Raw genomic sequence first — 23,026 nt, 5'->3', positions numbered from 1 at the left:
GTATGTGCAGATGTGTATGCACACACACGTACATGCTCAGCTAAGCGTGTCCCCAAGGGTGCAGGTGCTGTCGCAGAGTGAAGCTGTCTGTGCCGCTCCCGTGAGCAGGCAGATGGATTTCCCAGCATTAGCCTGGATTTCCAGGGCTTAACACTGCAGCCATTTGGCATTACCCTGAGCCCACAGGAGCGGGGTTTCTCCACTGTGTGGGGTTACTGCTCAGCCAGGCTTGGGAAGGATGTGGCCGGGAAGCCAGCCAGATATGGGAGAAGTTCTTTGTCTGGTCTGTACTGATTCTAAGGATCCCAATACCACCAAGGCTTGGCCTGGACAGAAGCACAAAGCAGGCGGTGCCCCCTACCAGGCCCTTTTAGGGCCCTACCACCCTGCCCTCACTGGGAAATTCATCATCCATATCTACAGCTGCCCCTTTCTGTGCCCTTTGCCCCACCCCAAGGTGACCTTTGCCCTCCCTCACCACACCCAGCTCTGGCATCCGCCTTCCCTCTGGGGAGCACATGATTAGTGAAAATCCTTAATGCAGGATTCTTCACAGATGCAGGATGGAGTGTGGCAAGGGCCTGACAAAGAGGGGAGCAGGAATGGTAAAATTTCAGGCACCACTGAGCTGGGAGATGGAGAAATGGGAGAGAAGGTGAAATCACATCTTGAAGCCCACCTTTCACTCTGCCTTCCTTTAAGCCTACCTCTCACTCTGCCTTCCTTTAAGCCTGTCTTAGTCATCTAGCACCACTATAACAGAAATACCACAAGTGGATGGCTTTAACAAAGAAAAGTTTATTCTCTCAGAGTCCAGTAGGCTACAAGTCCAAAAATTCAGGGCATCAGCTCCAGGGGAATGCTTTCTCGGTTGGTTCTGGAAGAAGGTCCATGTCATCAGTCTTCCCTTGGTCTGGGAGCTTCTCTGCACAGGAACCTCAGGTCCAAAGGACGCGTTGTTCCCCTGTTCCCAAGCACTGCTTTCTTGGTGGTATGAGGTTCCCATGTCTCTCTGCTCGCTTCTCTCTTTTATATCTCAAAAGAGACTGGCTTAAGACACTATCTAATCTTGTAGACCTCATCAGTATAATTGCCACTAATCCATCTTATTATATCATAGTGATTGAATTTACGACACATAAGGAAATCACATCAGATTACAAAATGGTACACAATCATACAATGCTGGGAATCATGACCCAGCCAGGTTGACAGATATTTTTTGGGGACACAATTTGATTTATGACAAAGCCCCTCATTTGTATCTGGGTCCCATCCCTTCAGGGGTGCCTGCCATTTCTAGAGGACCACTGCTTCTCTGACAAGGGCTAACAGGTTACCGACACTTGGTGATGATGTGCACAGGGGCTCCAGAAGCAATGCCTTAGTCAGAGGCAGGCCTCAGTGGTGGGGTGGGAATACCAGACCCTGGAGCAAGGAGGGAAATTGGGGATGGGCAACCCCACCTGTGCTGTGCACAGGGCTGGCCACCCCCAGGAGCCTGCACCCCCATGTAGTTGGCACCTGTAACCCAAGGAACACATGAGCATCATGCACTGGCCGTGATTCGTTGGCTTTTCCTCCGCCTTCCATAGAAAGGACACCGTGAGCCTCAGAAACTATGCTCCTCAAGCATTCTGGGGTGGCTGGAAAAATCTCTAGGGCCCATGCTGGGAGGGAGAGACCCCAGCAGACAGGAGTTCCCCAGAGCAGCTTTGCTCAAGTTTGATCTGTTTATACCCCTCCTTAGATTTTTGTTTGCAGGAAGGGCTTCTCAGCTGAAAAACAAAATAGAACAGAGAACCCATGACGGGGTTGGTTACATAATTTGCAGGTCCCAGCACAAAATGAAAGTGGGAGCCCTCTTGTTCAACCATTATTAAGAATTTCAAGATGGTGGCAGAAGAGCATTAAACCAAGTGTGGGGCCCTTCCTAGCATGGGGTGCTGTGCAGCTGACAGATTGCACACTCATGCAGCTGCCCCTGCCTGTGTGAATGGTGGGGCCCCTGCAGCCTGGAGAGGGGACAACTTGCCAGCATCCCAAAATGGGTCAGGGAAGAGTGAAGTCTGGAACCCAGGCTCCCAGTCCCCAACACAGGGCTGTTTCCACTGCAGGGCTCGCTCTGCCCGGAGAGGTGGCCTCCACCCCCGCGTCCACCAACTCCACAGGGGCCCAGTTGCATCCTTATCAACAAGGTGGGGGCACAGGCTCTAAGATAGGCATCTGACCTGGAAATACAACCCTTATACCCAGGAACCCCCAGTCTGAGAGGAGAGGCCACCCTTGCCCTCAGGGAACTCCCAATCTAATGAGGGAGACACACCCCTATCCCTAGGGAGCTCCCAGCCTGATAGGGAAGTCCCAGAGAATAAGCCCAGGTCACTGTCGTTTCCTTCAAGGGGTCCGTTATGATACTCTGGAGCCTGTCACACCACCCACCCTGGCCACTGACCCATGTCCTGCGGTGGAAGAGAGGCCAGCACCCTTCCACTGGCTTGTCATGGCCTCTGACTGTCCAGGTGCTGGGGAGCAGCTCTGTGCCCCTGTGTGAAACTGTGGCTGTGTGTGAGTTCTGGGGAGTGTCTGTGTCTGGAGGGGTGTGAGCTCCCTGGGGAACAAGCTGCAGTTTCCCCTGGGCTTCTGACGTTTTCCTGAATGGTGGCAAATGAAACAACCTCGCCACACTCCTAGCCTCCCTCCCCATGGAGCCCTGCTTGAGCTGGGCCACCCCAGCCTGGAGGTGCAGCTTGGAGGAGCATCAGCTCCTTGGCTTGGGAACAGCATGACTGTTTGGTGTGCCCCCATGTCCCCTCCCCTGCTTGCCACCGCTAAAAGCAAGTTCCATGTGGATTCACAGTCCATGCTTGGGGTAGCCTCATGGTTTGGGTGAGGTAGGTGCTATCATCCGGTTGTACTGATGAGGAAACTGAGGCCCAGAGAGGGGGCAGGACTTCCCCAGGTCACATAGTCTCCAATCTGCCTGTAGCTCTCTCCTCCCAGACCCTAGAGCTTCTCCAGCCCTTCTCCCAAAGGTAGCAAACCTGGGAGAGGTGGCTTGAAGTGAAGGCCTTCAGATCCAGGGTCATGAGGCATTTATGGAGGGGGCAGGAGATGGGGAGGAATATGCTTATGGGAAGACTTGGCCCCTGCCCTCAAGGGACTACTGGAGAGGCCAGGGTTCTTGTGACTTCAGGGAGCAAGTCCAGACCTGTGTCCACACTGCTGGTCTGGGTGCAAGGAATGAAGGGTACCATGGAGGGCTGGAGAGAGCCAGGGGTCAAAGAAGGCTTCCTGGAGGAGGTGGCACATTAGCCAGACTCCAGGAGTGGGGAGCAGGCCCAGAAACAGCAGACCAGGGTAGGAGGCAGAACGTTTCTTGTCCCCTAGTGCCCAGACCTAGGGAGCACAGCCTGGGTCCCCACTGGCACCACCCTGGCTGTGGGGAGCCAGAGGGGCAGCTCAGCCCTGGGAGGACCTGGAGGGAGAGAAGGCGGGAAGGGGATCCCAGACAGGGGCGTTGGGAATTGTTGGGCCCTGCCTGGAAGCCCCCACTATTGAAGAATGGATTATCTGCCACCCAGATTAATGGGCTTTCATTTTGCTAAACATCTGTCACCGTTAGTGCTGGCGAGTGAGCGTGAAATGAGCTTAGACTGTGCTGCCACCGCAGATCTTGTTGGGTGCTGTGGCTCCCATGCCACCGACCTGCTCAGGATGGGGTGGTATTTGGGGGTAGCAGTCACTGAGTAGGGGGCCAGGTCCATGAGGCTGTGTGGCACTGCCACTGGGAGATACTCCATGGCAATTCAACCGGTGTTCATCTCCCAGCCCCATGCCAGTTCTTGAGGATGGTCAGCTGTGGACCCCTGAGGGCCCCTTCTCGCAGATGCCTCCCCCAAATAGCATATAATAATCACAAACACTTACATGGCACTTACCATGTGCCAGGCATTGTTTCACACACTTTTAACATTTAAGTCTTTTAATCCTCACACTAGCCCTGTGAAGAAAGCACTATAATTCTCATGCCCATATTATACATGAGGAAGCAGTCACAAGGACGTGACTTGTCCAAGATCACACAGCTAGAAGTGGTGGAGCTAGGATGTGGTGAACCTGTGAATTCTAGTCTAGAGTACCACCTCGTCACCATCACAACACACTCCCTCTTGGCTGAAGCCAGCAGGCACAGGGCAGTGTCCCCAGGTCTGTCCCCGCCGTGTCTGTTTCCCGGGTGGGCGCTGGGTGGGGTCAGGGCCTGGCCAGGCTGAGGCAGAGCCAACTCTGACACCGCCCCCGGCCTGCCCCCAGCTGTACATCCAGACGACGACGCTGACGGTCTCGGTGAGTCTGAGCGCCTCGGTGTCCCTGGGGATGCTCTACATGCCCAAGGTCTACATCATCCTGTTCCACCCGGAGCAGAATGTGCCCAAGCGCAAGCGCAGCCTCAAAGCCGTTGTCACCGCCGCCACCATGTCCAACAAGTTCACGCAGAAAGGCAGCTTCCGGCCGAATGGGGAGGCCAAGTCTGAGCTCTGCGAGAACCTCGAGGCCCCAGGTGAGCCCCTGACCCCACCCCTCTGCCTCGGGGCTCACCCAGGCTCCGCCCTCTATATGGAGAATATGGAGGTCAGCACCTGGCCAGCAGCCACGCCCTAAGCCAACCACGCTCCATCCCTAGCCTTGGCTTCTTGGGGAGGGTGTAGGAAGGGGTCATTGACAGAACCCTGAGGCCGTAGGAGAGTGGCCAGAGGGAGTTCAGAGATAACCTTGAGGTACCAGGTACCCTGTCTGCCCCAGCCCCTTCTGGTAGCCTTGAGAAAACCTCAGGATCCCCTTTCCCACCCTACCCTGGCCACCCTCTTTCAGGGATCTTTGTCCCATGTGGGGTGAGGTTTGGGGGGGCCTGGTTCATGTAGGGTGATGTAAGATCTAGGAATTTGTCAGCCCTGGAGTCCACAAGGAGCCCTGGTGGTGCAGTGGTTAAGTGCTCAGCTGCTAACAGAAAGATCTGTGGTTCGAGCCCACCAGCCGCTCCATGGGAGAAAGATGTGGCGGTCTGCTTTTGTAAAGAATTACAGCCTTGGAAACCCCATGGGGCAGTTCTACTCAGTCCTGTAGGGTCGCTATGAGTTGGAATCAACTTGAAGGCAAAGGGTTTGGGGTCCACATCTCTGCCTGCCCCCTTTAAGTCCCTCTGGGGAGAAGTGGTTGTCTGGAGAGTCCCCCTGCTCACTGGAAGGGGTGGCCTTGCTGCCAGAGAAGCTGTAACACCCCAGCTTGGCTTTGTCTAGCTGCCCCCTAGCAGGGCCTGAGAGATGGGGACCCAGGATGTGGCCAGGCCAGGCCAGGACGGGTAAGTGAGAGGGATGGGGTGGGGTGGTGTGTCCTAAGGGGGCTTTCAGAAGTGATCTCGGAGTAGAGAGGGTCAGAACTGTAAGGGATGGGGAGGGCAGGGGCGGGGACTTCACTATCAGAGGGGCAGGCTTAAGGCCTGGGCAGTACAGGGCCCTCCAGGGCTGGTTACGGGAGGGAGCAGGGCCACAATCTTTGCCAACTCCCTTTTCCTCCTGGAGCCAGCCCTGTGTGGGTGAGGAGAGACAGACAGAGAGGGGCAGGGGATGTAGGGGACAAGTTTGCACCCTCCCCCCCACCCCAGTTCCCCGATACTCTCAGGGGACAAGTAATAGTGGTGACCATTTTTTGAACCCTTACCATATGCCAGACCTACTTGTGCCATTTTCATCCTCACAGCAACCTTGAAAGGCCGGTATTTTTATCATCTGGGTCATACAATGAGGGAACGGAGGCTCAGAGAGGTGAGGGACTCACAGAGGTCACACGACCAGCAGGTGGCAGGGCCAGGACCTGACCTCTGCTGTGGTCTTCTCACTGCCTTCGAGTCCTTGGACCGAGAGGCCTCTGCCCTGGGGTAAGGCCTTAGGGACTGCAGCCTGGAGAGTGGGCCTTCATGGGCTTCACTTCCAGCTGCTCGGGGTGGGGAGTGGACCTCTGGGCCTTTTCTAGACCCAAGAGGTTGCTGTGGCCACCCCAGCCCCACTGCAGGCTTTGGCTTCTTCCCTGGACACTCTGTAAATGGCCCAAATGGCTTAAATGGCAGCTCCTCCTGCCTCCTCCCCTCTCTGAAAGTCTTGGGGACCCCTGTTGATGAGAGGAGGGAGGAGACACCCCCTCACCCCTCCAGAGTTTTAGACCTGGGTGTCAGCATACTGTTTCCTCCCCCCAGTGCAGGGGAAAGGCCAGATACAAACATTTTTGACGGCAGCAGGAGGGATAAGGCTGGACTACAGGAAGGCCCAAAGCAGAGGGTCCGAAGGAGGCCCTGCCCTCACCTCCCAAGAGATCAGGCAAAGTGGGAGACTTTTCTACCTGCATGTGTTTAGGCTGGAGGCAGGGGACGGAATGAACAGGTCCCTTCTTATAGAGTTCCCACCATGGGGCTCAGGGTGATGCATCTTCTCTTCCATCCTCAACACTGTTCCCATGGAGGGAACAGAAACTGTGAAAAGGAAGGATGTCCCTTCCCACATCCAAACAGGGCTTTTCACATCCCACAGCCTCTCCCCTGCTGAGTCATCTTCACAGCAAGCCTGGGAACCCAGAGAGTGAGTGACTCTCCTGAGGTCACACAGCAAGGGGATGGCTGGCTGGCCTCTGTGCCCCCCACCACAGTGTGTTTCATACGGCCTCCCTGTCTCTGGGGTCCTGTGCTCTGTGGCTGGTGAGCAGAATACCTGGCTTCTCACACTCCTCTCTCTGATTGACACCTGCTGGTGACTCTGTGTGTGCCCCCCACCCCCCATGACCTCTGCTTTCCCTCCAGTCTTGTTGAACTTTCAGAGCACCAGCTTCCCCCTCACAGCCCTGGGGCTCCCTTCAGGTGCCCCAGGCCCGCCACACTTAGTGTCTTCCCAGGACTCCCCACCTCAGGCCTTTTGTGCCCACACAGGTGTCTACAAACCCCAAGGAAGCCCCTAAGCAGACCTTTTTCCTGAGCAGAGCTCCCTCCCTGCTCCCCTGCCCCATACTCCTGACCTTCCTTTTCCTCCTTCCCAGGGAGACTCACCCTTCCTATGTCCCATTCCTTCAAAGCCTGTCACACAAGCTCCTCTCAGGTGCTCTGAGAGCTAGTGAGTGTTAGCCCCTCTGAGAGCACGGCATCTAGCTGGAGCTAACCCTGACCCCAAAGGGTGACCCTCACGGTTCTGGAACAGGCCAGAGGGGATTATAGGGGCAGCGGCCTCCACAGAGAGCTCCGATGACACCATGCTGACATTTGTCACCTCTGCCTCTGCTTGGGCCAGTCGCCTGGGATGGGGACAATTCCTACCCCCACCAGACAAGGAGGGCTGTGGAGGCATGGAGAGGGGAGACCCAGATTCCCAGTCCTTGCTTCCTGCAGGGAAGGATGAGGGCTTCCCCGCTACCCCCAGCGAAGGCCAAAGGCCAGCGCCCTTTGTCCCCACTCTCACCTCAGTGACAACAGGGGCCATGGAGGTGCCAGGCGGACAGCCGGACTAGGGGTGTGTGAGCAGGAGGAGTGGAGAGGTGTCACTCCTGTGGAGCAGGGACATTTTTCACTCTGTCACTGGCAGGTCACGTATCTTTAAACAAACAACAGAATAAATAATTCAAGGGCCCGATTGCAGGCAGATTGGGCTCGAAGACACAGGGGCGACAAATGGGAGCTGTCAGCTCATGCCTGCTGCTGCCCAGCTAATTGTTATCTGAGACAGGGTGACTGAAAACCAGCAGCAAGGGCCACTTGTCAGCAACAGGCAGGGGTGGGTAGGTGAGTTCAGGGCCCCCCTCTCTCGTGCCCCCTCCTCCTCTCTGGCGTACTGAGGATGCCCCTGGAGCATCCCTGTCACCATCTTGTCCTCATCGTTGTGCTTATTTTAGCCCTGTGCCTTTGCCCAGCATTTTGCAGGGTTTAAAGTGTGTTCCCATCGGTCCCTTGCCCAAGAGCCAGCCGAGGGAACTGAGGGAGGCTTGTGGGGGTAAATTCATCATTCCTGTTTTCCAGATAGTGATACTGAGGCTCAGTTGAAGGTCTCTGGGACCCCTGGCTGGTGGTTGAGGGTTGACTAACTATCCCCTACCCTCCACCTCCATTCTGGAGCCCATGAGTTGAGTTTTCTAGAGAAGGCAGCTCTGGTCTTCTCTAGCCTGGCTGGCTGGCCCTGCAGCCACGCCCCAGACTCTCATTTGCCGGTAGTCAGTGGAGATTTTGCTGCTGCTGAGGTTTTCCTTCACCTCTGCGTCCAGAGCCACTGACGGGTTTTTGAGGTTTGGAAATGCAATTTTATCAGTTCACCTAGAGGGTGATGGAGCCCTGGGGAATTGATTCTCACCAGCCTCCCCTGCAGGGAAGAGATTCGCAGAGCGCAGAGCCACTGCCAGGCTCTTTTTCTGACAGTGGGAGAGTGGGTGGGTGGGCAGCCCCTCAGGAGAAGAAGTCTAGGGGCAAAGCGGCTCCCCTCTTGCATTACAGGCAGGGAAACTGAGGTCCAGCAGAGAAGAGAAGAACCTACCTAAGGTCACAAAGGGAGTTTCAGACCTCACTGCAACTAGAATCCAGGCTCTTGCCTCCAGAGCGCTATCTGCTTGTCCTCACAACTCCCTTCCAGAACCTTGTGTCATCCCTGGGTGTCCCGGCCTCCACCTGCCCAGGTCCTTTCTCTGAGTGCACCCTAGCGCCCAGGCTACCTCCTGGATGCTGCCGCATCTAAACTGATCTGTTACATGTGCCTCCCCTTGGTCATCCAGCACCCTGAAGGGAAACTGATCATTTTAGAATGAACTTGGGGATTCTATGTGAACTATAAGGTGTTGTACTGTGTTCCTATTCCTTTCCTGGATGTCGTGGGCACATTTCCTTCCATTAGCACCTGTCCAGGTAGCACCTAAAGCTTGAAACTTCCCTGCCATTGCCCAGCCTCTGCTTGAATATTTCTGCTGACAGAGAGCTCACTACCACATAAAGCTGCCCATTCCACACTTAGTTCTTCCTTAAGCTGAGGTGAACTCTGACCCTCATGCCTCCCCACTGATCCCGTGGTGTGCCCCTTTGCTCACAAGTTTGCTTTTTCCTGCACAGGATGATCCTCTGATAGTTGGACACAGCAATCCTGCCTGTATAAGTGGGCTTCAGTGGGCACTGCTATGACAAAGGGACCCCAGAATAGGGTGGCTCAAATAAGACAGATGTCCAGTTCTCTCTGACTTAACAGTACATGGAGGGTGGGCAGGAGCTGGGGACCCAGGTTCTTTCCATCTTGTTGCTCCATCAGCTCCCAGAGGGTCAGTCTAGCCCTGATGGTTGAGACTGGTTGACCTCCATGTCTGATCTGCCCGTGGATGGGAAAGGAGAGGAAGAGCAGGGCAAACAATCTCCTATTTTAATTAAATGACAAGAAAGTTCCACATAGCCCTTCCACTCACATTTCATTAGTGAGAAATATAGTCACATGGGCCTATACTTAGCTACAATGGAGGCTGGGAAATGTAGTTCTTAATTCGGCAGTCATGTGCCCAGCAAAACCTGGGAGAGCAGATTGGAAGGGATGACTTGTGGTCAACCACACTGCTCCCCTAGTTTCTTCTTCTCCAGGCCAAACACCCCTGGTTGGCCCAGCAAATGGGACCCCTATCTGGGAGGTGACAGAATCTGACAGTGGATCAGAGCAGCTTTATGACAAAGGGCATCATGATTTTCTCTCATCCAGCCTCCTTTCTCTGCACCAGCAGACCAGCTCCCACGCTGGGCAGCATTATTGCCACTGAGAGAGACCCCTCCACCTCCTAAGAAGGCCCTAGGACATGGCAGGGCAAGGACATGGCAAGGGGTCAGGGGACAGAACCGAGGACTGGTCAGGTTCCTTCCCCCCTGGCCTCAGTTCCTCATCTGTCACATGGAATACCATCAACACTAGCTGCAGTGGAATGGACCCCGACTCATGGTGACCCCATGTGTGTCAGAATATAACTGCTCCAAAGGGTTTTCAGGGGCTGATTTTTGAGAAGTAGATCTCCAGGACTTTCTTCCAAGGCTCCTCTGGGTGGACTTGAACCTCCAACTTTTGGTTAGCAACCAAACCAATGTGTATTAACCGCTTGTACTACCCAGGGGCTCGTCAAATAAAATTTGCCCTTCTCACTGGGCTGTTGTGAGGTCTGAACCTGGTAGGGTGGGTGGTGGAGGGGTAGACACTCATGCTGCCCATGAGAGCGGACATCACCACCAGCTGTGGAATTGTCATTGGCCCAGGCCCAGTAGGGGAAGGGTTCCAAGGGGGGGTGTGACCAGGAAATGGGAGATACTTGGACACGCAACTCAGTCTCAGCCATAGGATGAGTAAGGGCCAGAGGGACAGCTGCAGGTAAGGGAGGCTCAAGGCTGAGGCCAGACAGGGACACCAAGAAATAGAAGGGGGATGTTCAGAGGGCCCTGTGGTCCAGGAGGACTTAGGTTTCCTTGGACATTGGGGGCAGAGGATGGAGTTAACCATATGCCTCAGTTTACAGCCAGAATCATCCCTGGTCCTTGCAAGGCCCCTGTCTTGCCTTAATTATTTATTCCCTCTGTCCTTATTCCCCACTCCCTTCCCCTTCCCCTAGACCACCATCCTAATATGTTTAATGTATATTCTTTTCGTGTTCCCCCAAAATATATGTTATTGAACTTCTAAAAAAAACTTCCCTTTGATAATATTTTAAGGTTATATGATTATGTCATAAATAAATGTGATCCTTTTCAAATATGGTGGAATCAGGAGGAGGCAGGGGCTCCAGGGTGGGGATGCCCGTGTGGAGGAGTGCAATGGGAAGGACTACTCGAAGGGTCGAGCTCAGTTGATGGTTAGAGCCCACCACCCGCTCTGAGGGACAAAGATGTGGTAGTCGGCTTCCGTAAAGATTACAGCCTTGGAAACCCTGTGGGCAGTTCTACTCTATCCTATAGGGTTGCTATGAGCCAAAATCAACTCTATGGCACCAAGTGTTTTTGTTTGCTTGGCTTGAAGGGTGGGCCATTGCTAAAGAGACAAAGGGAGGAGGGACTGGCGGTCCAGGCAGGCAGCATACCACAGCAAAGGTGTGGAGGTGAGAATGATGTACACGAGGAGACGGCTGGGCCCTGGCCAGAGGGGGAACAGCAGGAGAAGCAATTGGGAGGACTCACAGCACTGGCACATGGTTTCGGGCAATGTCGTCTGCTCAGTTCAGGAGTCTGGACTTGGTGCCATAGGTGGGTGGGGGAGCTACGGGAGGTACTTGGGCAGAGCAGTGCCTATGTGGAAGGGGTTCTGAAAAAACCACCCCTGACTCCTGGATGCCCCTCATCTCTCTCCTTCCAGCACTGGCCACCAAACAGACCTACGTCACCTACACCAACCATGCAATCTAGCGAGGCCATCGGAGCCAAGCAGCAGGAGGAGGACCTGAGACCCTTGTGGATGGTGCATTGGGCCAGGGCCACGCCCAAGGGCCCTGCCGATGTCCTGCCTGCCCGTGAGTGCCCACGGACATGGCTTGGTGCTGAGGAGAGCAGAGCCCCAGGCAGCCACTGCTGGGCAGCCTGGGCAAGCTGGCTGGGTGGCAGGAGGAGGACAAGGGGCCGGGGCAACTCAGGCCCCCCCAAGAACCTGGGACCATTGCCCCTCTGGCCTCAAACCATGGAAGCTCAGGTGTGTGGGCCCAGTGCTCGTTTCCCCCTGCGCCTCCGTTCCTGTCTGTTCCATGGGTGACTTCTTCTGTCTCTGTCCCTGCCTTTGTTTCTTCTTACCTTGTTGTGTCGCTGCCTTTTATCTCTCTCTATCACCGTCTGTGTTCTCTGTTTTTCTGTGCATCCTCCTTTCTTTCCGGATCTTGCCCCCGCCTCCTCGTCCACTCTCCCTCCCAAGGTCTGTTTTTCTCTTGTGCTCCAGTTGTGTCTCTCCTCTGCTGTGTTTTTCTTTCCCGTCCTTCTTGGCCCCCTCTCCTGGCCTTCATTTACGTCTGTCCTCCCCGCCACTCTGTCACAAGTCACCAAATCTTATATGTCGCAAAAGAGAAAAAAGGAAAAAAAAAAATCAAAACGCGAAAACAAAAACCAGTCTCGAGTGTGTTGCAAAGTGCTGCATCCTCCTGGTGGCCTCTGTGTGTGTCCCCATGGCCTGCAGCCTGCCCGCCTGCCCCCACCGTCTGCCATGTGTCCTGCCCGCCTGCCCCTCCTGCCGATGACACGGAGTTCAGTGCCTGGGTTTTTGGTGATGGTTATTGATGACAATGTGTAGCGCATGATTGTTTTTATACCAAGAACATTTCTAATAAAAATACACACATGGTTTTGCACCCTGGCTCCACATCACTGAGGGTCCCCAGCAGTGGGACCACAGGCTCAACCTGAGGCAGGAGGGAAGGTGTTAGAGGGAAGGAGGAACCAGGTGTTGGAGATGCAGGGCTTGGGGACTAGCAGAGGCTGCTCCCTGGGCTGGGGATGAGTGGAGGTGTGGCGAGGTCTAGGGGTTGGGCAGGGTGTGTCTGTGTGTGTGTGTGTGTAGGTTTCCAGGTAAGGGACTGGGACATTGCAGATTTCAGAAATCAGCATCTGGTGGTCCCCTAAGTGAAAGGGATTCCCTATCCCCTGCCCTGCAGCCCAGTTCTCCTCAACCCCTCCTCTCATGTCATTCACACTTGGGACCCACATGCACACCCTCAGCTCCTTCCAGCCAGGAAGCTCTTCTCATGAGAAATTGGCTTCCTGGGCTACCAGCACCCACAGCCTTCCTATCCTGCTAGGAGGATGTGTGTCTGTCCTGGAGGTCAGTGTGTGCTGCATGTGTCCATGTGTGTCCTTGACTACCTAGGTCGCCAAGTCCATGGTGGCACAGATGTGTGGGAGTGTGGTCACAGCCTGGGGGTGTGTGTGAATGTGTGTGTGTATGTGCTTTGGCTGTCTGTCTGTCTTTGCTCTTGGCACCTCCATATACACGCTTGTCTTGTCTGAGTGTCTGGATGTTTGTCTGTTTAGCTGAAGTGGGCGTGAGTCAACGTCACACCCACATCGTGAGGACTCCTGCTCCAGGTTGGTGGCTGGTATGTGAGCGTGTGTTCACCGCAGCTGGCTGCTTGGCAGGTTGGGAGGTGGGGAGCGATGGAGGGGCTGGGCTCTGCCAGGGGGAAATTATAGAGCCGGTGACACAATGAGGACACAGTAGCTGGAGCCCAGGCTGCCTGTGCTGCCCCCTCCTGCCCTGCCCTTACCCCACCCCCAAGGCCTGGCACCTCCCACCTCATGCTGGGTGACAGGGGTGCAGGCACAATGAGGGACTGGGTGTGCATGGGGAGGTGTAGAGGAGAGGCTGGGAGCATTAAACCCTGCCAGATGTTAGTGCTCCTGAGAGGCCCACCCTTACTTCTGGCAGGGCAGGGGTCTCAGACACACCTGTGCTCAGGAAATCTACTCTCCCTCGAGGTCTGTGTGAGACCGTGTGCAGTGCGTGGCACCTAGTATATGGTCAATAGATACTTGTGTAAGGGAAGGAGGCAGAAAGACAGTGTATGTCACTTGTCATCTTGCTTGGGCAGGATAGCCCATAAAACTGCCACCAGAATAGACTCCCCCTAGCCATAGTCAGGCAAAACTAGTTGTTTGATTGAGGATATTTGCGAGAAGCTTCCAGGGCAGTGTATATGTGTGTGGTGTGTGTGTAGGTTAATGTGGAAGGGTGGGGTGTGGCCAGATTTCCCCCTTGGCGATTCCCTGACAGCCGTCCCCCTGCCCCAGCCTGGCCACCTTGCCCCCTCTGGCCCCTCTCTTTTTAAGATGGTTGAGGCTCTGAGGCCCAAGGCTAGAGGCCTAGCCTAGAACCTAAAGGTTTGATGCTGAGCCCAGTACTTTCTCAGGTGCCCCCTCATCTGTGGGGCCCCCATCTGGGAGGGTAAATGCACTTTGCATGGGAGCTCTTTAGACCCCCGAGTGGGAGAATCACCTTCTCTCCAAGGGGGTGCTCCCCATCTGCTCCCCTTGGCACTCAGGAGAGGGCACTGGGGAGGCTTTCCCTACAAAGGGGGAAGAGGACCAAGGTCAGCCTTCAAGGCCCCTGTGCAGAGGGTGGGAAGGGCAAGGCTGAGAGAGTAGAGCAGAGCCCAGCAAGCTCAGGATGGGTCTTAGGCCCATCAAGTATTCCTGAGGGTTGATCTAGCCCACGCTGCCTAGGGCTCTGAGAAGGGGGCTGGGCATCTAGACCCTGCCCTCGGAGGGCTACCACTCTGATGGGGGAGGCACAGCTCTCAGGAAGCCAAACTGAGCCCAGAGAAGCTGAGGGTCCTACAGTAAAATCATGATTGGAAAAGGGTTGTTTAAGTAGGGAAGCCTTGGGCGGGGTGTGAATCCTGAGCAGCTGAGGGCGGGAGTGGTGTACTGAGGAGAGGAATGGGGGCTCCTTAGGCGTTTGGAAGTCAGACCTGCTCCAGAGTTTCATCTAGAAGGTACTGGCCAGCAAAGATAGGGCTGAGGATCCTGCAGGGATGGGAAGGGCCTCGGGCCTTCCTGGGCCTTCGATACCATACCTGTTGCCCTCGAGTTGATTCCGACTCATAGGGACCCTATAGGACAGAGTGGAACTGCCCCGCAGGGTTTCCAAGGAGAGGCTGATGGATTCGAACTACCGACCTTTTGGTTAGCAGTTGAGCTCTTAACCACTGTGCCACCAGGACTCACTGGGCCTTCGATAGCCATCCTAAATTACTAACACCCTGGGCTCCTGTGGCCACTCAGGAAAGGTGGGCAGTTGCTCAGTGTGGTCAAATATTTCATATTCAGCAACACGAGGGTTTTGTGGGGTCCCTGGTAAGGGAGCTGGAGGGCCCCCAGAGACCTTGGCTCTGCAGAAGGGCCTCGGGGGCTCTGCCAGGCTCTGTGCTCACTGTCTTCCTCTCAGGGCCTGGCATCCCAGCAGGAGGCCCAGGGGGAGATGTTACAGCCCCCAGGGCTGCAGTCTCCTCAAGGGTAGTGGAGACTGTACTGCATGAAGCATTCACTTTCAAGCCAACACCAGAACTTTCAAACAATACAGATGCCTGGGCCCTTCCCCAGACCAACTGGACCTGAATCTCAGTGGGTGGGCTGGGCAGGTGTGTGTAAAACTCCCCAAGGGATCCCACTATTCAGCCGAGATTTCACTGAGAACCCCTGGCCAGGTCAATCAGTGGTTTGCAAACTTTTCCACCTGCAGAACCCTGTCTTTAAACCAGTGGTTCTCCGTGGGTGGTCCTCAGATCAGCAGCAGTAGCAAACTTGGGAACTTGTTAGAAATGCAAATTATGGGCCCTACCCTAGATCTCCTGACTGGGAAGCTCTGGGGATGGGATCCAGCAGTCAGTTTGAGAACCACTGCCTAAAACTAATAGTAAGTTGAAAGGCCACCATGTGTGATTGATTTTTGGAGAGGGGAGATTTGAGAGGGAGGAGTCCAGGCTTAGATTTGCCAGGGACTTAGGGGGTTCCTGGGACTCAGGACTTTCAGTGCTAAAACCAGGAAAGTTCTGGACAACCAAGATGAATTAGTCACCCTACCAGCTCCCCTTACTAATTTATTCAACCTACTGCTGTCAAGTTGATTTCAAATCACAGGGACTCCATAGGACAGAGTAGAACAGACCCATAGAGTTTCCAAAGCTGTAAATCTTTACCAAAGCAGACTGCCACATGTTTCTCTCGTGGAATGGCTGATGGGTTTGAATTGCCAACCTTTCAGTTAGCAGCCGAGTGCTTTAACCACTGCTCCACCAGGGCTTCTTCTATTTATTCAACAGGTATTAAGAGCCTCCTATGGGCCAAGCCCCAGGTACACAGTGGTGAACAAGATAGGTATGGCACCAGATCTTGAAGTTTATGAGGCCAAGAGGGAACAAAAATGCCCAATCAAGAGCTGGTCCAGTCTCAAACTCAAGACTCAGCCCAGAAATGGGACCAGGCTGATCAGGTTGCTACCGTCCTGAGCAGGAAGCCACCGAGCTACCAGGCCAGCTAGGCATAAGGACTCCTTTGTGGAACTGCTAGGACCCTGGGGAACCCAGTTTCAGAAGCAATGGATAAGCTGGAGTCTCAGGTTCCTTCTAGCTCAGATGGGCCGGTTCTGAGTTCTAATGCCCCATGTTATGTTCCTTATGTCCTGGAGCCAGAGGCAAAGGGGGAGAGGGCCCAGTGAGGGGTTTTAGGGAGCCCACAGAAGATGCTGAGCTTCCAGGAGGCTGTGTGGCCCCTCTCTCCAGTCAGAGGATGTGCCATGGGCTATTCTTTTTGATATTCTCACTGGGCTCCCTCTGTCCCCTCTCGGTTTCGATCTGCTCGCTGAACACGGAGGGGAGACTGAGGTACTCTCCCTGGCCCTTGGGCTCCTCTCTGCCCTCCTGCCTGCCCTGTGCCACCCTGGCCAGCCCCACAGGGCTTGGCCCTAGCACTTTGAGCCTCATGGGGCCAGGCCTTCGTCCTCCATGCAGACAACCAAGCACCAAGTGGCACAAGGCACCAAAATCTCACTTCAGTTGGCAAAAGCAGTAATTAGCATCTAATGAGGCTTCTTGCTTTATTTTTAGGTAACCTCCAAGGCCTGCCTGTGTAATTCAGCCCGCCATTGCTCGGCAGATAATTAAAGCATGTCACCATAATTTGCCTTTTTTTTTTTTTTCTTAATAAAGCCCTGCAATTATGTTTTTATTGCTAGCGAGGGGAGAAAGAGAGGGAAAGAAAACAAAGAGAGGTGGGGTTGGGTAGGAAATGGGGCTTGGCCAGTTCAGCCAGGCTTCTCCCACTTCATCAGCAGAAACAGAGGGCCCCATTTCTTGCACAGCTACCTCCTGGGTCCTACTTAACTTCCAGGGTCTGCTCTAGGTACTTCCTGCCCTAGACCTGCTTCTTGTTGGCTACCCTTGCTGGCACTTCTGGAGTCTTGCTCTTCCAAGTTCAGGTGCGGGCCTCCCTCTTCTTCCCCCTTTCTTTCTAAAACCAGCCTCAGCTTGCTTCAGAATAATCCAGTGGGCAGAGACAGGGTTGAGGCAAGTAGCCATGAGTTGATGATTCTTGAGTGGCACATAGGAGCTCTTTATACTATTCTCCTTTTGCATATGTTTGAACTTTTCACAATAAAAAGTTAAATAAAAATCCACTCCCCAGAAGGGGCTGATGATGTGGAAGGGGCTGATGATGTTATATCTGCTCTCATGGGTATGACTTGATGGTTTTTCTCTCTAATAACGAGGTGAAGGTCTGTCTTTACACACCCAGAAATGCATTTCAGTCATTATTTTTGTGCCGGCAAATGGTGGTAGTGGAAATCCTTCTGGGGCATTAGAAATCAGAATCACCAAGCCTCTAGCCATGCTGGGTACAGGCAGGGCAGCTGCCCACATGGTTTGAGGGAGCCCACTGTCTTCCCAACTGCTGGCTCCGCTGCCTAAAATCCTGCCATTAAAATTTTAAGCCTCTGGGCCAAGGCATGTTCTCCCAAAACACATCAATCCATTGTGTTGGAGTCAGGCAGCCATATCAGGATCAAGCATTGAGATGCCAGCTGCCCCAAAAGTGTGGGACAGGGGACAGGTAAGTTTTGAAAGAGCTGGTTTTGAAAGAACTCCTCTGATTACCCTAACTCAAGCGGCAGCTCCTCTCCAAAATCCAAACCAAACCCATTGCTCTTGAGTCGATTCTGACTCATAGCGACCCTATAGGGCAGAGTAGTACGGCTCCATAGGGTTTCCGAAGCTGTAATCTTTACAGAAGCAGACTACCTCATTTTTCTTCTGCAGAGCAGCTGGTGGGTTTGAACCTCCAACATTTCTGTTAACAGCTGAGTGCTTAACCACTGTGCCACCAGGGCTCCTTAGCAGCCTCTCTAACCCACTGCCACTGAGTTGATTTTCAATCATAGTGACCCCATGGGGTTTCCAAGGTGGTAAATCTTTACAGAAGCAGACTGCCACATCTTTCTCCCGTGGAGCAGCTGGTGGGTTCAAACCACCGACATTTCGGGTAGCAGCCGAGCACTTAACCACTGTGCCAACAGGGCTCCTCTCCGCCCCAGACATCTCATTATGTTTATGTTGGTTTGTTTTATTATCTTCAACTCCCCAGAAGAATGTCAGCCCCACCAGGGCAGGGATTTTTGTCTGTTTGATCAGAGCTAAATCCCCAGTGCCTAGAACAGTCCCTGGAACAGCAGACTTACAACAAATATTGTTGAATGAATGAATCAGGGGGAGAAGGTTGGACTGGATACATACAAAACCCAAAACCAAACCAGTTGCTGTGGAGTCGATTCCGACTCATGGCGACCCCGTGTGTGTCAGAATAGAACTGTGCTCCATAGAGTTTTCAATGGCTGAGTTTTTAGATGTAGATTGCCAGGTCTTTGAGGGACCTGTTTAGCTGTACACTGCCCATACCCCCAACACTCAGCTCTGCCTGTGAATCTCGCCCAATGTCCAATGGGTCATGTCTTCACTGTCTTCCCAAGGTTTTCCCCACAGGCCTGGTGAGAGAACAAATGTAGCTGGTCATTGGGTAGACAAATGCCCCACACTTCCCTCCCAGATGACAGGCACCCTGGAGTGGGAATCAGGAGACCCGGATTCTAGGTAAGGCTCTATCGCCAACTTGCTGTGTGCCCTTGGGCAAGTCGCTTTCCTTCTCTGGGCCTCAGTTTGTTCCTCTTTAAAATAAGGGATGGAGATGTGAGCCCGCAGAGCCTGGGTAAGCCACCAGCATTCCAGCAACACAGAAAGAGAAGGCGACTGCGGAGGAGAGTCTTTTGGGGCTGGTTGCTATGGTAACCGTGCACACACTAAGGGCGGGGGAGGGGCTTAAATATGCAAAGCAGGCCCTTCCTTCAGCTTTCTGGCCTTGGTTTTCTGTCTGTGACTTTGTTAATGTTGTAGAGCAGTGGGAGAGGTAGCAAAACGGTGGTGGTGTGGGATTGTTGGGTCTGGGGTAGGGGCCACTGCGGAGGGAGGGCTTGCCAGCCCTGCATTCCATCACATGCAGGAGAAGGAATTGCCTGGGAAGAAAGCATGGAACTAAGAATGTCTAAGCTAGGCAGGGGCCGATGGGCCATCCACTGCTACCCCCCAACACACACACTTTATCGAGGAGGAAACAGTCCCAGGGAGATGAAGAGTTTTGTCCAGACTTGACAGGCCCTGGGAAGACCCTCCCCACTACCATCCTGATCAGCTGCCCTCCCTCAGCCCAGAAAAGTTAAGGGGGTGCATGATTTTCAAAGGCCCCGTAAACACTCTCCCTTCGGAGCTTGTCTGATGCTCAGGAAAGCGGAGAGCGGAGCCTGGGGGTAAGGATCTGCCTCACCCAATCCATGGAGGTGGACAGCTGTGCCTGGCACCTTGCTGGGCACAGGCAGGAGTGAGAAGGGGAAGGCAAACACAGATGAGGATGCCTGAGGGCTCTGGGGTTAGAAACCCTGGCTTCTGTAAGGGCTCTGCAGCCCTATCTGTGACTTGGGTAGTAGAGCCTCTTAGCTAGAGCCTTACTGAACTTCTGTTTCTGCATCTGTGAAACAGACATCACGATATCTACTTAAAATGATCACAAAACTACAAAATCACTGTAAAAACGCAGGAGATCAGGAGACGACATGAGCTCTACTCTTGAGTTTTGGCTACCTTACCTTCCAGAATAGCGTGTTCTATGGCTCTCCTTCTTCCACCCTACTTTCCCTCCTCTGTGTTTTGGGGCTTCTTTTTTCCCACTCACTCCTCTACTGCTGTTGCTCCCCTGGGGGCTCAAGCCCTGTGTCCATTAGATCACTTCTTCCACTTCAAAAGTTCCATGACCTCCCTCATGTAAACTCATGGCTTCAGTGCTTTCCAAATATTCCATGTACTCCCCCTGCAATTCCCAGACTCCCTTGCAGTTAGGTTGGGGCACATGACTAATTCTGGCCAATGTGGAAATAATGCATGTTACCCTGGACTGAGGCAGCTGGTGGACCTCCTCCAGGGCTGTCTTCTCCTGCTGTGCCGACCTGGGAAGCCACATGATGGTGGCACATAAGAGGGAGGGCACCTGGCTTCCCAAATAATTGGATGGAAGAGAACCCTTGCCAACTATGATAAACTTTGTGTGAACCAGAAATAAACTTCTGTTATGCTAAGCTACTGAGATTTCAGGGTTTATTTGTTACTATGTTATACCCTTTCCTATCCTGACTGATATACCAGATGAATGACAAATTTATACATCTTTCCCAGCCTCCAAACCTTCTGCACATCCCCTTGGCTACTCAGGATGGTTTCTGACAGAACCTGTAGTCTTTTTCTAAATCTGTTCCTCTTCTAGTATCCCATGTTCCCCGTTTTGGTGATCAGCAGCCACCCTAGCCGGAAACCTGCACCTTATCCTAGACCTCCTCCTACCTCTCACAGTTGTCAGGTCACCTCCATTCTTTCTCCCCTCACCTCCATCCCCACTGTCATCTCTTGGTTCCATGCCTTCAACCACCTCTCTCCCCTGGGCTGCTCTCACAGTCTCCCAACTCCTCTACCAGCCTCCAGTCTTTATTTCAGTACTTTCAAGATGTTGCTCCACTGTCTTCTGGTTTGTGATGTTTCTGAGGAGAAATCTGCCACCATCCTTATCTTGTTCCTTTGAATATAATGTGTCTTTTTTCTCTAGCTGCTTTTAAGGTTTTCTCTTTTTCACTAGTTTTAAGCAATTTGATGATGGTGTGCCTTGGTATAGTTTTCTTCAGTTTCTTGTACTTGGGTTTTGTTCAACTTCTTGGATCTGTGGGTTTATAGTTTTTGTCATATTTGAAAATTTTTTGACCAGTATTTCTTAAAAATATTTTGTCTTTCCTTCTATCCTTTGTCCTTCAGGAGCTTCTACTGCAACTTCTTAAAGTTGTCAAAAAATGCACTGATGGTCTATTCATATTTTTTTCTCTCTGTGTTTCATTTTGGATAATTTCTATTGCTGCATCTTCAAGTTCACTAACCTTTTCTCTTGTAATCTCCAATCTGCTATTGATTGCATTCAGTACATTTTTTTTTTTTTTTTATCTTAGCATTGTAGCTTTCATCTCTAGAAGTTTGATTGGGTCTTTTTTATATCTTCTGTGTCTCTTGTTTTTCCTCTAGCTTTTTGAACACATGGAATACAGTTATAATAGCTGCTTGAATATCCTTGTCTACTAATTCTATCATCTGTGTCATTTCTGGGTTGGTTTCAGTTGATTGATTTTTATTCTCATTATGGGTCATATTTTCCTGCTTTTTTATATGCCTGGTAATTTTTTTATTGGATGCCAGACATTGTGAATTTTACTGCATTGAGTGCTGCATCTTTTTGTATACCTATAAATATTCTTGAGCTTTGTCTGGGATGTGGTTAAGTTACTTGGAAACAGTTCCATTCTTCCAAGTCTTGCTTTTAAGCTTTGTTAGGCAGGACCAGTGCAGCATTTAGTCCAGGGCTGACTTTACCCCATTACTGAGGAAAAAGTCCCTGTGTGGCACAAGCAGTTTGAGATTGGCTACTAACCTAAAGGTTGGCAGTTTGAACCCACCCACTGGTGCTATGGAAGAAAGGCCTGGCAATCTGTTTCCACAAAGATTACAGCCAAGAAAACCCTATGGACCAGTGTACTCTGCAAGACACGGGGTTGCCATGGGTCAGAACTGACTTGATGCCAATGCATTTTTTCCCCATCTTCAGGTAGTTTCCTTACTGGAACCTGATGAGTACCAGTATTCAGCTGAGTAATCAAGCAGGGCCCTCTGCAGATTTCTGGAGGTTTCTCTCTGTGCGGCTCTCTCTTCTCTGGTACTCTGCTCCGTGAACTCTAGCCTCCTTGGTCTCCCTGGACTCCAGATCTGACTCTACCTAACCGAGAGCTCAAGTTCTGCCTGGGTCTCCTCTCTCCATGAAGCAACCTGGAAGCTCTCTCCAAGCACGAAGTGGGGCAATTGTAGGGTTCACCTCATTTATTTTCCATCTACCAGGGATCCCTTTTGTTCATTGTTTAATGTCCAATGTCTTGAGAACTGTGGTTTCATGTATTTTATCCTTTTTTTTTTTTAAGTTGTTTCAGGTGGGAAGGTAAGTCCAGCCCCTGTTACTTCATTTTGACTGGAAGTGAGTGTCCACCTGTGTTTCTAAAATGCAAATCTGATGAGGCCATTCCTTTGCTCAAATTCATCAGAGGTTCCTCATTGCCCTTGGTATAAAAACAAGGGCTCATGAAGGGCTAACTCTGTGCCAGGCAATGTTCTAAGCATTTTACACATATTGAATCATTTAGTCTTTATACCAACGGTATGAGAGAAGTACTATTATTGTTCCCATTTTACAGATGGAGATACTAAGGCTCAGAGAGGTTAAATAACTTGCTCAAGTGTACACAGCCAGCCAGTGCTGGAGCTAGGATTTGAACCCAGGCAGTCCGGCTTCAGTCCTTGCCCTTAGCTTTCACTCCACACTGCCTTTCTAAGATCCCCTGATTGGCTTCTGCCTCTCCCTTCATTTCTCCATTCAATTGTTTTTCAAGCACTACTGAGTGCTCAGGTTCACTGTTAACTACTGAAGACATGGAACAACTAACTGGAACAAATAAGTATGAGATAGCGGGCAAGTGGAGAGCAGGGACATGTACCAGGAGCTCAGAGAAGGGTCCCTGAATCCCACTTCCTGAAGAAGGAACACCTGAGCTGATCCCTAAAGCACCAGAGGTATGTGAGGTAGAGCCAGTAAAAGGTATTTCAGGCAGGAACAATATGTTTTACCGGATATGTGGTAAAAAAGACAGCTGATATTCCTTGTCTCATGGAGTTCATGGTTAAGAGGGGAAGAGAGAACAGACATTTCTCAAATCAACACACTATATACAGGTAATTAGCTTTTAATGAATGCCCTGAAAGAAAATAACAGGATGGGAGAAAGAATAATGGTATGGGGGTGGGGCTAAGTTAGAATGGAGAATCAGAGAAAGCCAGAGAGGGCAGCTTT

At 52.4% G+C, this 23,026-nt stretch overlaps 1 protein-coding gene across 3 annotated transcripts in view; it reads left to right on the top strand.

The window, feature by feature from the left end:
* The window catches only part of GRM4 (glutamate metabotropic receptor 4), a 134,069-nt gene extending 122,421 nt beyond the window's left edge, over positions 1-11,648 (top strand). For 2 of the 3 annotated variants that reach the window (XM_004389823.1, XM_004389822.1), the window contains 2 exons: positions 4,315-4,561; positions 11,382-11,431. In XM_004389823.1, coding sequence (XP_004389880.1) covers positions 4,315-4,561; positions 11,382-11,431 — 297 coding nt within the window. Of the gene's footprint in view, positions 1-4,314; positions 4,562-11,381 lie in introns of all 3 variants that reach the window. The other variant, XM_004389821.1, reaches the window with a different exon arrangement.
* Positions 11,649-23,026: the final 11,378 nt, after the last annotated feature.

Source organism: Trichechus manatus, unplaced genomic scaffold (genome assembly GCF_000243295.1).
Source record: "Trichechus manatus latirostris isolate Lorelei unplaced genomic scaffold, TriManLat1.0 scaffold00261, whole genome shotgun sequence".
NCBI classification, from domain to species: Eukaryota; Metazoa; Chordata; class Mammalia; order Sirenia; family Trichechidae; genus Trichechus; species Trichechus manatus.
Note: the sequence above shows the minus strand (reverse complement) of the source record. Positions and strands in the feature narration are given on the sequence as shown.